We start from the raw sequence: 13,739 nt of genomic DNA, 5'->3' as shown, positions 1-13,739 counted from the left end.
TGCTGTTCATTCTCGGAGAACTGTAAATGACAACTAAGGCAAAATCGCAAAACTTTGAAGGGCCAAAAAATAAAAACTATTTTTAATAGAGAAGAAATACTTTAGGAGGTTACTTAGGACTATAAAAAGTAGAAGTATACAAAGTTTCATTGGAATCTGAGATGGTGGGTGTTGGGGTGTGGTTGAACTGACATGGAATGACCCGGTACTGTGTTCGTCGCTTTCAAGCTTTTTTTTTTCCCCCGTTAGAATAAGCTTGAATTTGAGTTAAAATACCTTCAGAAGATACCTAATTCCAGGCCCGACGAGAGGCTATGTCAGTCTAGTCGGAAACTAGTTTCCCGGGCCTTGGGGAGGGGGGGGGGGGCGGCGCGACTGACGCAAAAAAAAAAAAAAAAAAAAGAAGAAGGAGGAAAAGAAGAAAGAAAAAGGGGGGGGGAGAGGACTCCGAATAAGTGGAAACGCAAAGATGAAGTAAAATTTAGATACTCTTTTGGTATTTGCTGTTGTGGCACTTATAATAGAGTTAATTATTTCAAGTAAGCAGTTTTGTTTTCTTTTTCATTTTTCTTCTTCTTCTCCTCACCCCCTTTTTTCTCTCTTTTTCTTTTTACTATTTTTTTTTTAATTTCTCTTTTCTTTTGGGGGCGGAGGATCCGGTGACAAAACTGACAAGGGGCCGCCGCGCCGTGGCTCTCTGCGGCTCTCTCTATCGCTATTAAATCCTTTATTGTATTTATTAACCATGAAGCAATTCTTCAAAAAAAAAAAAAAAAAGTTATTCATCGATAAAAATATTAGTAAATAAACAATTCATTTTAATCCCTGTGCATATGTTTTCTGTGTTACAACATGCTATGCTTTTCCACAGAAAAATCATTCAGGAATGATGCTGCACGAAAAGATGACCAATTGATGCAGCACAAAATCAGAAATCACTATCCTTGAATTACAATATTCTTGTTCTCAGGGTTTATGACTAATCACTAACTTTTCAGTAGACTTCAGTATGCTAAAGGATTTTTTTCAAAAAAAGTATAAACTGAGCTGAAAGTCAATAGAAATTTTATGAATAAAAAAATATTGCTCGCTTTAAACGGGGTTTGCTCGTTAAAAGCGAGTCATGCTTCTACAGATTTAAATTTTGTAAACGAAATGTTTCTGATTTCCTCTCTAAATCCTGATTCTCGTTAAATCAGGGTTTGTTATAAGCGAGTTCGACTGTGCAAAGTTTCTGTTTCTTCGAAACCAATTTCTGACTACTTGACTTCAAATTTGAAACAGTCACTCATAATATCTAACGAAGGCGTTTGGTTGCCTTGGAAGGTTCTAGAATATATATTTCGATTCGTAACATTAAATATAACAACAAGCCACACGGATCAGATTCGTAAGCCACATAGGGGCTGCAGGCCGTAGTTTGACCACCCTTGTTCTAGAACATGCATATTTGCTTTAAGTAATATCTGACTTATGGGTTAAACTTGTGGTTTCTAAAATTTTTATACCAGCACCCCACATTTTTTCATAAAGAAAAGGTTATTCTCCTTTGACTCTCGTAACATCGAAAACATATTGGTGTTCTCGAATGCCATAGAGATGCTTTGGTTTTTTTCCCCCTTGCGGGTGTGCATTGAAAAAATAAAATGTTTGGTACTAGTTGCATGCCCCTTACAATCATTCCTTGCCTCCCGAGGGGGGTATGCCCCACAGATTGGAAGGCACTGGATTTGGTCTTTTAATGCACGATTTTACCTCTTTCATCGATTTTTTAAGTCCTAATTGAGAGTATCCAAAAATTAATGTGACACACCTTTCATTTTTGAGTTAGTTCCAGCAGTCTCTTATAATGCATCGATAAAATTTGGGCACCGTGATAGGAATGTGTATGTTATTCAAATTCGGAAGACGTTGGAAAAAAACTTATTATGTGATAAACATTGCAATTTATAAGTATCTATTAACGACGATAGATGGCAGCACTGTTTCTCCTTCGACGTTGGAATGTTTTAGGCATTTTAGGAGTATTTTTAGTGAGAAAATTCTTATCACGAAATATTTATTTTTTAAGGGTCAAAAAAAGTTGATTCGAAAAAAAAAGAGCTTCCGATATATATGTTTTTTTTTTTTTTTTTGACGAGGATAAATATTTATCTTTGTAATTACTAAATCAAGTAACATCCTCATATAAATAATAGCCAATGATCGAGTAACCCGCGTATTTCAACAATGAAATTCGTGCCACGGCATGATAATTTGATAATATGTTTTGATAATGTTTAAAATGCAGGGAAAGACTTTATTGTGACAAGACTGAACTCGATCTGGTAAGTTAACAGTTTTACTGGTAAGACTGTGTCGTTTCACGGGAATGAAGAAACAAAAACTGTTAAATCTATCTACTGGAATTTTTGCGAATTTTGCTGTTATTGCGTTAAAATTAAAATAATAATAACAATTGACGTTGTTACCTGCATAAATGTATAAAGTAATAAAATCATTTTAGGGTTTTGATTTCAGTTGATTTATTTAGTGATTAGTTAGTTACGAAGAGCATCACAATGAAACTTTTTTTTTTTAAATCTTGAGACGTCCACGGAGAGTGATTGTCAATGCTTATTTCTTCGTAAAAGTTGAAATTTCAGATTGCTCAATACATTGCAGGGATATGTAATTCATGAAGTTGCTTTTTATTCCTGAAATTTTAAAGTTTGTCCTTTAATTGCAATTCATTTGAATATAAGCAGGGGTGCATCCCGTAAGGGCAAGTACGCACCCTCCTCAAATCGTGGTGCCCCCCCCCCCCCCAAAGAAAAGCACGACCACCCCCAAAAATGAGAAAATACCCCTCAAAACACCCCCTTCTAAAAATTTCAATGACGCAGTCTGCACCACGACCCCTCCTAGGTAGGTACCCCTGATATAAAGAAGCATTATGTACTGTCTGATCATGGATTGTATGGAAAGACAAAAATCCGTTTTACAACCGGAAATGGAAGAATCTATTATTTTTTAACGATGCCAGCTTTTGCAGAAGCAGAGTCTCATTCAAATGAGCGGATACCGGCATCAAATTTTTACTTTTCCCCCGCATTCAGATAGATTCGTCTCATTTGGGCATTTGAAAATTCCATACAATCCGTGGTTGGACAGTACCTTAATATAATGTATCAACCTGGGGCGGACTGGCTCGCCGACCCATCGGCCGGTGCGACTTACCCGGCGCACCGGCCTTGCGAGAGATACCCATTTTTTCATATTCCTCTTTCGCATATTGTGGACAGTTGCGATCAGTACCAACAGATGGCAGCACCATTTCTGTTTGTTCTCGCTAATGACTATTCACAGCTTCAAAAACTGTGGTCCGCGGACTTGAGGGTCCACTAATCTTTAGTAGGAGGTCTGCCACAAACTTCGGGGAAAAAAATATTTTAAAACGTTAAATGATATTTGAACAATGCTTTTGGAATTGAAAGCCAGATTTTTTAATTACGAAGATTTTTTGCTGTTCCCAGGATTTCATAATGGGAGGGAGTTTTGTCTTCAGTGGTATGTCATTCTGACCTATTTTTCAGGAGAACACAATAGAGTGTCAAATAAAAATAAATTCCGTTTGATGGTCACAATGAGGGGCGTAGCGGGGGGGGGGGGGCAAATTCCACGAAGTTTAGGTTTTAAGTAGTATCACAAATTCTATTATTGTGTTTTTTTTACATGGAAGGACCGTTATAAACCCCACACTCCAGAATTGCACGAGTAGTCTTTGTATTTATTCATTTTACAGCTTGTTTAGATTCTAAGCTCATTAGCTGTTTACTGAGCGGTATATTGCAACAAGTATAAAATAAAGTACACAAATTCTTTTATGATAAATATATTCAGGTTTTATATTCTAAGATAATGCTTAGCCAACTAAATAGGAAGGGACTCGTTCCAGATGTAAACTACAATAACGAACACAATTACTATGCATCTTCATAGCGGCATTTCTTTTCTCTCTTTGTGAAACGCCGATGCTATTTTAACCTCCTTATAAGAAGCGATATTAATCTCAGTGAATGCTTTGTATTGATAAACCATTCAGCGGTTACTCCATCACTGTTTTTCCAAAATCTGATTTTAATCAATGAAGGGAGGACAATCGTAAATTTCCGGGAAACTTCAAAGAGAATGTTTTTTGTAAAAAAAATGCTGCACATACACTTCAACATTAAAGTTAATTTTCAGTCAAATGTGCGCTATTATTCATTTGGCTTAAAATTACTATTTCCCAATGGGAAGGTTTAACCCCTAAAACCTCCCATTGGACACGGCCGTGACTGTCCCATTTTGCACTAAATACCGACATCTCGAGCAGAGGGGACTTTGCAAATTTTCCAGTGCCGGAATGCAATCAGAAATACTTGAATTTTTCGTCGAAACCAATTTTATAAAAAAAAAAAGGGACCAGAAAAGCAATACCGGAACGGCGTTCCGGCACCTAATCACCGCTGATCTCAAGATACAATGCTGTAAGATCATCCAGCCACCACATTTCTATATGCGTACATTGGAAAACCCGTTTGGAAAACGTAAGATCAGAAAGCCTTCTAGTGTTGCCTGAATGTTCACCACAATGTATTCCGAAAGTGCTGAAACGAAAGTACTGAAATGTCCTCAAATCGTTTTTGAATGTGTCCTGCTAAGAATATTTGTTAAACTTAGAAACACATTTGGACTCACTTGTAAAATCATTGCCTTCTTCTTTACAAACATAATTTCAAAAGTTTCTTTTAACTAACCAGCAATAAAATCCCTAAATATGATACCACTAAAACTTTTGCAGCAATAAACAACTGTAAGCTGATGTCGAGAATGCCTGCAAAAAGGATGGTCTTCCGTGGTAGAAGACCGTCCATTACCCGTCGGTTGACAGCTGCCTCACGAGTTTTTTTTTTTTTTTTTGTAAAATTAAAAGCAAAAACTAATGGTATCATCGAAGGTGTATCCCATAAGTGCTCTTAAAAGTGTCCTAAAAGGTGTGTTATGAAGTGTTCTAAAAATAAGAAAAAAAAACTTGTTCTAGTGTTAAAAAAATGTCCTCAAATATGTCCCCAAAAGTTTTAAAATGGTGCCTGAATCAAATAAATTTTCCAAAAAGTGTTCTTAGTTAAAATGTTTTGAACGTTGCTCAAAAATATAGACAGATAGACAGGCCGACAGACAACCACACATTTTTCCCTTCTCTTAAACCTACTTTCCAATTTTTAATTTGTCAATTTTTTTAAATTTTATTATTTGATTTATTTTTGACTTTTCTTTTTTCTTTTTTGCGATATTTTTGGGCATGCTTCTTATTTCTTTCTTAGACTTTTATGGGAAAAAAGTCTAAAAACGACACGTTGCAAATGAAAGGGAGCATGGTTTCAAATTAAATTTCAAAAACAAACCATAACTCGAGAAGTTTGTAATGTATCCGTTTTAACCTTCCAACACCACATAAATGTGTGGTGTCTCTATTATCCGTAACTCTCGGCGACAAATTAATATATTTTTTCTCCACTAAAACTAACCAAATGGTAACAAATATATTCTCCCCCCCCCCTAAATCTGTTAAATTTCTTCTTTTCTACTATCGGCAACTGGTCGGAGTTAAATTAAGGCGTTCTTACTCTATTATCGGTATCTGTCCTGTTATACATTAATGAGTTTTCGAGTTTTATGTAAATAAAAACAATCAAAAATTGCGAGCAAAAGAAATCCGTTTAGATAGCGATGCCGTCTGAGCAATGTAAAAAAAAGAAGAAAAGAAAAAAGGTTAGTGTTCATGTGTATTTCACGTTAGAGCTGCTATATGGACTAAATAGATATACAATCCTGAGCCGGTGGTCGGCGGACCAGCACTGGCCTGCGGAAAAATTTTAGCGGTCCTCATGGGTTTTTGGTAGTTTACGTTCAAAAAAATGTCCTTACTGAGCAATAATAATAATAATAATAATAACATCCTAAGCGACATTTTTATTTTGTAAGGAAATTTCGTGGTTAATTTTTGAAATTTTCTTATTTTCCACAAATGTTGATTTACTTATGTATAATTATTGCAATAAATCTTATCTTTACATTTAAATATTTTTGGGACAGTTCTTTAATATCAATTGGGTTTTCTTTATTATTATTTGCATTTCTTTATTAAAAAAAAAAGAAACAGAAAAACCACACCGGTTCGAAAAATATTTCACAAGTTTTAAACGACTTCACAGTTTCTTCCTTTTAAAAATTCTTCCTGCAAAAAAAGAAAGGAAAAATCTCACCCGTCCGCGACATTTTTCCAAAAGCTTTTGCCAGTTTGTAGCTCGAAAAAGGTTGAGACACGCTAATATAGGGTATATATAGTGAATCCTGGAGTCTATACAGTCCACTGAGGATCTTGTTCAAAATCTTACCACTCCTAAAACATTTTTAAAGACTTGATTCACTTGCTTTTACTAATATTTCAAGCAATATATGAGCTTCACGAACAGTTTAGATTTCGTGTAATTGATGAACTGAAATGATTTTTCATAAATCTCCCATAAAATTTGATCGGTACTTCGGGTTCCCTAAAATTATTTTACAAACCATGGTTCTTTTATTCCACTTTCTTTTTATGACAAAACGTGAATTTTCTTAGAAAAAGTACAGTTTTTTAAACACTCAAAAAGTTTGCCTGCCATTCAGTCAAAATGTGCTGTGTAAAGAGCTGGAAGGTTTAATGCGTAATTTTCCATGGTAATTTTTTTTTTCTTCTCTGAAGCTTACGTTAAAGTGGAATTATATTTTAGTTAAAAAAAAAAAAATCACATCAGCTTAGTAGTTAGTATACATGCATAGGCACATGATTTCCCCAACTTCTGCATTAGGAAAAACTTTATTAGAAAGCGGTGCAGCATTATCAAAGTCTAATAACAGCATGCAGTAATATGCAGCACTTAATTTTCATAGGTTATCTTAAAAGTGCAATGGCTAAATTATGCATTAAGAATATTTATTTGGGACAAAGAATAATTTGAAATTTCCTCAAATGACAATTTAAATCTGCACAGTTTTGACACACGACAAAGCAACAGTTTGCTGATCATGTTGTTTTGTAGTTTTATATAGTGGGGAAAAAAGTTAAGTACAATTAATAACTTTATTTAAAGTTTCAGTGAAATAATTTAAAAATATAACAGTGTGGTTAAAATAAGGAGAAAGAATAATTGTAGTTTTCACCCAGACTAATTCTCCTTATTTAGGCAATGATATCTGACAATTCAATGAAATAATCAACACAGAGAAACAACAATTCTGGTTTTGATATAAGTACAAAATTGTTTATATAAGTCTTTCATCATTCGATGACCAGTACACCACACCTTCTGACCGATCCAAATAATTAGACCCTGTGACAGGAGGCGGAATATCCTTGGATATTGTTCGAAGTTCCACAGCTGGGTGCTGCACACATTCTCCATTATTGTAACGTCCAGTCCCTGGATATAGACCATAAAATCCCCGACGTACATCACCCGGTGTTAAAGGCCACACATTGTAATCGATACATGTGCAGTGTACGACACCACCATCCCGTGAGTCTTGTGAATCTTGATCCAGAGAATCATTCTCATGTGAAGAGTCCGTGTTAGGCGGTGAGTCTCTGTTCTTGTGTGGATTTGAAATCGGTTTTTTATTTCGACCCAACATGGATTCGTATCTTAGCGTCGATGCCGCACCGAAGGGCAGCTTTTTCTGGCCGCACAGGTACGAGCTGTTGCGGTTGTTCGGGCCGCACATGGGCCTGCTGCTGCTATTGGAGGATTCCAAATTGCGAGGGCCGAGAGACCACGTGACGCATCGACAGTTGCAATCTGTTGCCGCACTGGAGCATGAGCTGTCTCCAGGTTGCCTACGAAAGTACATAAGGTGGTCGAACATCTGTTGCTGCCATGGTGACGATGGATCTTTCATCCTCTCGTGATTATACATCTGAAAAAAATATAGATATATACTTGCCTTTTGATTCAATATTGAAGATGCAATTTAAAAACATTATTTTTAATTTATTGAATGCACACCTTCATGTATTTTTTTAATTACTTTCTTGCGAAAAAGAAAAGGAAACTTTTTTTTAAATATTAAAATCAAAAAGATTTTAGGAAAAATATGTTTACTACGGTTTATACTTATATCATTTGTCAAACGAATTAACATCCTTTTCGAAACTGAGCACCAACAATTTATTTCTAAGTGTAATGTGTCCTAATTTCTGATATACTAGACAAAGATTCATGGCAGTTCATTATCACATTACTTCAGAGTGTTTAGTTTTGGGAAAGTAATTTTAAGTCCCTTATAAATACTTCGAAATGCTAAATTACACTTTTGCACTACACTAGGGGTGAGCAATACGTCTATCGTGGTCTATCAGTAAATTGTGGGGACTGTATTAATTAATCATTAGTGTGATCTTTGCTGGAAAAGTTTCAAAAGAGCAATGCGTATAGTTCAAAATATCACATCACAACCTTTTTGTGAATGGCTAGACATTTTTAAGGGCAAACAAAAGTGTGATTTAATTCACTTTTCTATGATATCGCAATTTGTTTCTTTCCAATAGGCAAGTCTAAACGTTGGAGGTATGGAATTGAACGTACACAGACCAGCTGCTAACGTAAGCATTATCAAGAATTTTTTTGTGTCCCAAATGTAAAACGCAAGCAAATCAATTGTTGCCTGTGATTCCACAATAGAAAATATTGAAGGTCGTTTTAACAGACGCCTTAAGGTATTTCCCGTCTGTTAGAGATTTTCTGCTAAGAAAAACAGCAAAACATATTCTTGACTGTTTAGTGTTTACAACTTACTAGGGACGACATTGTTGAAAAATATCCCTTCATAGTTTTGGACTTTATTAAGGGTCAATGATCTCATGGATTATTGCTAGCTACATCTGGGAAATACGTTAGGGAACGAAATAGCAACAACAGCATATTTTGTCGGTCATTTCACAAGAGAACTATCCAAAACTAATTGAAGGGCTTGCTGCAAGAAGAAGGTAGCTCGAATTTCAATGTTTTCACAAGGTTTGCATGAGAACTTAAAAAAATCAATTCACAATTTCTTTTTTACATTTTAATAACTTCTCTTCTACGCTTCTTAGTACAGATACAAAATGAATTATAAAAAAATAAAAAATGTTTTCGTGTTTTAAATTTTAATGGGGATGATTGTGAAGAACTACCTCCTTATAGCAGCAAGCCCTTCAATGGGCATTACACTTCGTGTGAATGCTTTGTTTCTCCTTATGGTTTTCAATCTTTCCTTTTTCAACACGATTTTTAACAAAAAGAAATGCACAACCAAACCAGCTTGTGAACGTTTGGAATCATAAATCCGACTCAACATTACCACTTATCCACTATGCACCAAAGCTATGGATAAAAAAACTCATCATCAAATTTCATACCGAAAAAATGGAATAAATTCATCAAATTAAAAAATAATGCGTTAAGCACGAAATAGCAATATTGCTTACACATATTTCGTTGTTACAAGAAGATCAAATTCCATTTTTAAATGCGAAACTTTTATTATTTATTAATGTTGGTAGCATTAACAAAATAAGTGAAAGGGGGTAGTTTTAATTTTCCACAAAAACCATTGTTGTTTAACTTGAAAGCGAGGAAATTAAGATTTCAGCGATTTTCAAAACTTTTCCTTGTGAAAACAACTTTAAATAAGAGTAAGCTTATACTGCTTAAAATCAATTATTTTCCCATTGTTACTTAAGTTAAATTGCACTTGTTTCTGTCATTAGCATTTTTATTAATTTAGTAAGCTGTTTATATACTTACTCTTTTTCTAAACCGGGATTTCAGTCTTCTTTCCACAACCACCCTTCTGCATTTGATAGCAATTACCACTACGCATAAGCACAAAATACTGAGCCCGCAACAGGTGCCTATCAGTAAGTAGGCAAGCTTTTCCATCGTGAATCCTGGATCCATTAAGTCCCTGTACTCATCATCATCAGGGTCTTCATCGTTACGATTTTGAGGCTTTTGGGAAGAAACTGTTGTTGGTGCGTTGCCAAATATCATCGTCACGTCTTGAATTCTGCGGAGAAAAAAAGATTTTAAATTCCTCAAGTGAAGGAAGAAGTGTGAAAGAGGGAATTGTTTACTGAAGTTCAGATTTTAAGACAATTTTGCTTCCGGTCATTTCTATTTAAACAAAACCTCTTAATCGGGAAAGAATTTTGGCAAAACGCATATTTACTTCCATTGTATTTGATTCTGGAAGATGTAATATATGGCTTAGCTTGTAACAAAAAGAAAAAATAAATCCAGGAATCATATCAGATGTTTAGTATAAAACCAGCCCAGTCCATGAATTAAAAATGCTTTAATTTTCTGACATCACATCTGCTTACTTATTTAAAAAGAAAAAAATTATCCAATTTTGTACATTGTTGGATTCAAACCTACAACATTTGTAGAGGGGAAAACAGATATAATGGGATACCTAACCGCCACTTGGTCACAAAAGAAATTATTTTGCAAAATGAACTATAATTGCTTTACACATCTAAACCTAAATACAAACCCTTTTAAATAAGCTCTTATTGGCATATTTTCTTACTGCTATGTAATTTTATTTGCCTTTCCTTAAAAAAAAGAGTATTAGTGATCAATGAAACACTTTTAATGTACGTGTGAAACTCTCACAAAGAGGTCATTTGCAACTTTTTTAACTGAACGAAACCGTTCAAATGAACGGGTTCAATCTTAGAGCAGGAGTTAAATGGAGGGAACAAGTCCAATCATTGCCTTACAAAAGCTGACCCAAAGACCCCAAGCCACGTGATTCAACAACGACGAATGGTTGGCACATCTTGCGTGGAACGAGCGAAAGGAACCTGATTTCTTCCAATGTTTTGCTTTAAAATCTGTGACGTGACTTTGGGTCTGGGTTTCATGAAGGAAAGTCTTCACTCCTTTCATTTTATCACTTCTCAATGGGTTCATTGAACGGGTTAAAAACTGAACGATACTCTGATGAACGAATCATTAATAAGTACGACTTTTTCCATCTCTAGCAATATAGTTGTATTGCCCATTTCTACAGAAGATGGAACTCTTGGGAAACTTCATGTTCCTCACAAATCTGCATAGTTTGCTAAAAATAATTTGCTTGTTATAGCTTACCATTAGTCAAATTTCAACTATAGCTCCAATAGTGCAGTTGAAGATGGAATGCCTATTTTTTCCCTTTATAATGTGGCTGTGTGGAGACGCAGCTTTTTACAGACCTACTGCAATCCCCTGATATAACCTCCATTCTTTTACGTGGCACCACTATCGGAGGATATTTTCACCATGAGAATTTGACGCCTACTTTTCTCACTGGATGAAGACACTTGGGCTCTCTTCAATACAAAACTGCACTAATAATTTAAATCAGTTAAGAGCAATCCAAGTCAAACAACTACTCGAGAGATCTTTTACATGCGCATAACTATACGACATGGACGTTGTCAATTTTCTGCATCTTAAAAATTCACCGCTTGGAGATAGATTCGAAACTGCGCCTTTGGACAGATGAAATTCCCATGCATAACATTTAATCAAAGAAATTCCAAGAAAAAATTTACAACTTACCTGTTTGGATAGAAAGTGCTTGCAACACGAACCGATGTTCTCATGGAATCGAAGGTCGTAGAGCTGATTGGTGCTTCTTCAGTCGTTGTCTTTGGTCGAAAGATTTCAAAAACTGGAGTGGGACGAGTGTAAACGACATCAATAACAGGCTTCCTCTGATAAATGTCGGAATAACGGTACAAATTTCCGGGCCGGTATTCCGGAAACGGCAGCTGTAGTCCACTGGTATTCGTGTACATCTTTTTGGAAAAATAATCATAAAAACTTTTAGGATCCAATTTGGGATTTTTCAAAGAAGCGTTATCTACACTTAATGTGTCAGACATTTTTGGTTGCCGCAGTAAATCTGGATCGTATATTTGGGTGATCACATCAGAAGCGTCCATCGCCATCGCGTCCGTATCATTCGTCGAATTATTTAACTGCAAATTCTTTACTTCATAAGGATCTAGAAACGAATTTGCATTACTTTTACCAGAAGAAATATTTCGATGAATTTCAAATGAACTTATTGTTTCATTTATTTGTCTGTCATAATCAACTGTTTTTGACTTTCCCCTATTGACTAAAGGAGTATCAGCAATTCTGGCAGTTAGAGAATCAATTTTTATCTTGATGTCATCATGTTCCATGTATGCCTTAGAACTGTCACTTTTCATATGAGAGTCAAAAACTGTTTCTGTTGTTGCAATAAGTGTCGTTGATTCGGAGAAATTCTCAAATCGCTCGGATGTGACATCAAATACATAATTAGAATCGCTCCTTTCAGAAGCAGTTACTAAATGTCTAAAGTGATCTCCAGAATTATTTGCTTGTTTTTCAAGAAAATGTATCGGATCTATATTTGTTACATTTTTAGACATCATGGAAGATTTTGCTCTGTCTGAAGAAATAGTAATAGTTTCACTTTCAGTTGAAATTTCAATTTGATGTTCCATTTTTTTGGGTGAACGTAATCGAGGCTTTAGAATTTCATAAATAGTTAAGTTTTCTGTCCGGTTTTCCGGAAAAGGTTCGTAATTTTTGTAAGGAATAGTTACAGGCTCCACAAAAAAGTCACTTTCATAAAGACTTTTGGAATTTCGTCCTCCTTCGGAAGCAGGATTTTGATTTATGTAAGCGTTCTGAAAATTATAGTTAAACAAACCATCCTTCACATAGTTATTAATCAAAGACTTTTGCATGCCATCCATTTTAAGAGAATCATTTGGAAAAAGATAGTAAGTTTTATTGAATATCGTTGGAACATTATTTTGGAAACTCATGCTTCTTCCAGTTGGCTTTTTCAAAAAAGAGCTTAAAAGAGCACGTGAAACATTTGCTTCATCGTAATCATCTACATTTTTTACAAAATTTGAATTTTCTTTTTTATTGTGTGGGGTTAGCACTTTATTTTCAAAAGAATTATTCTTAGTAAAATGTTGGTTAATAGGAATTGTTATTGTATGAGCATTGTTAGTTCTGTGATGATAAACCCTTCTTTCTTTGGAATTGAAATCGTCAATGCTATAAATGTTAGTTGCATTAGCGATATCAGAAACACCGCCTACTTTTATTAAGCTTCGTAAGTCCCTTAAAATTTCTTTTACTCTCTCGTGAGATTCCCTCTCCAAAACCTCTTCAGACCCCAATTCAGCCTCTAAAAAATTCAATAAATATTCAGCATCACTTTTGCTCAAAGAAAATTGGTTATCCGCGCTCAAATTCTGCGTATGTGCATTTGTCTTTGAACGCTCGTCAGCAGATAAAAAAATGGCAGCTGTTGATGGCGTAATTTCTTCATCAAAAGCTAAATTGGCAACATTTGTTCGTTCATTTCCTACAGCGTTGACAGATGAGTTATTTTCATTACGAAATCGATGAACTGGTGAATTAGATTTAAGATGCCTCCCATTGTTGTAAGTGTAATTGTATGAAGTTAGTGCCACAGGACGTAATGGAGTTTGTTCAGAAAGAATTTGATCATTTTTATGACTTAGAGAGGCAGCAACGATTGATGTAATAATACTGATGAAGAGGAAGAAGTAAATGAGTCCCACGGCCCGGGGACTCATAATCCTGATCAGGAACAGACACCATTTG

At 35.2% G+C, this 13,739-nt stretch overlaps 1 protein-coding gene across 1 annotated transcript; it reads right to left on the bottom strand.

Annotated features, from left to right (window-relative positions):
• Positions 1 to 7,174: 7,174 nt before the first annotated feature.
• LOC129222704 (uncharacterized) lies at positions 7,175 to 13,433 on the bottom strand. The gene is made up of 3 exons (XM_054857235.1): positions 11,658 to 13,433; positions 9,852 to 10,113; positions 7,175 to 7,983 (listed from the first exon to the last, which is right to left on the bottom strand). The coding sequence occupies exons 1-3, from the start codon at positions 12,920 to 12,922 to the stop codon at positions 7,333 to 7,335; spliced, it is 2,178 nt and encodes a 725-aa protein (XP_054713210.1). The 5' UTR covers positions 12,923 to 13,433; the 3' UTR covers positions 7,175 to 7,332.
• Positions 13,434 to 13,739: the final 306 nt, after the last annotated feature.

This window comes from Uloborus diversus, chromosome 5, assembly GCF_026930045.1.
Source record: "Uloborus diversus isolate 005 chromosome 5, Udiv.v.3.1, whole genome shotgun sequence".
In the NCBI taxonomy this organism is placed as follows: domain Eukaryota; kingdom Metazoa; phylum Arthropoda; class Arachnida; order Araneae; family Uloboridae; genus Uloborus; species Uloborus diversus.
Note: the sequence above shows the minus strand (reverse complement) of the source record. Positions and strands in the feature narration are given on the sequence as shown.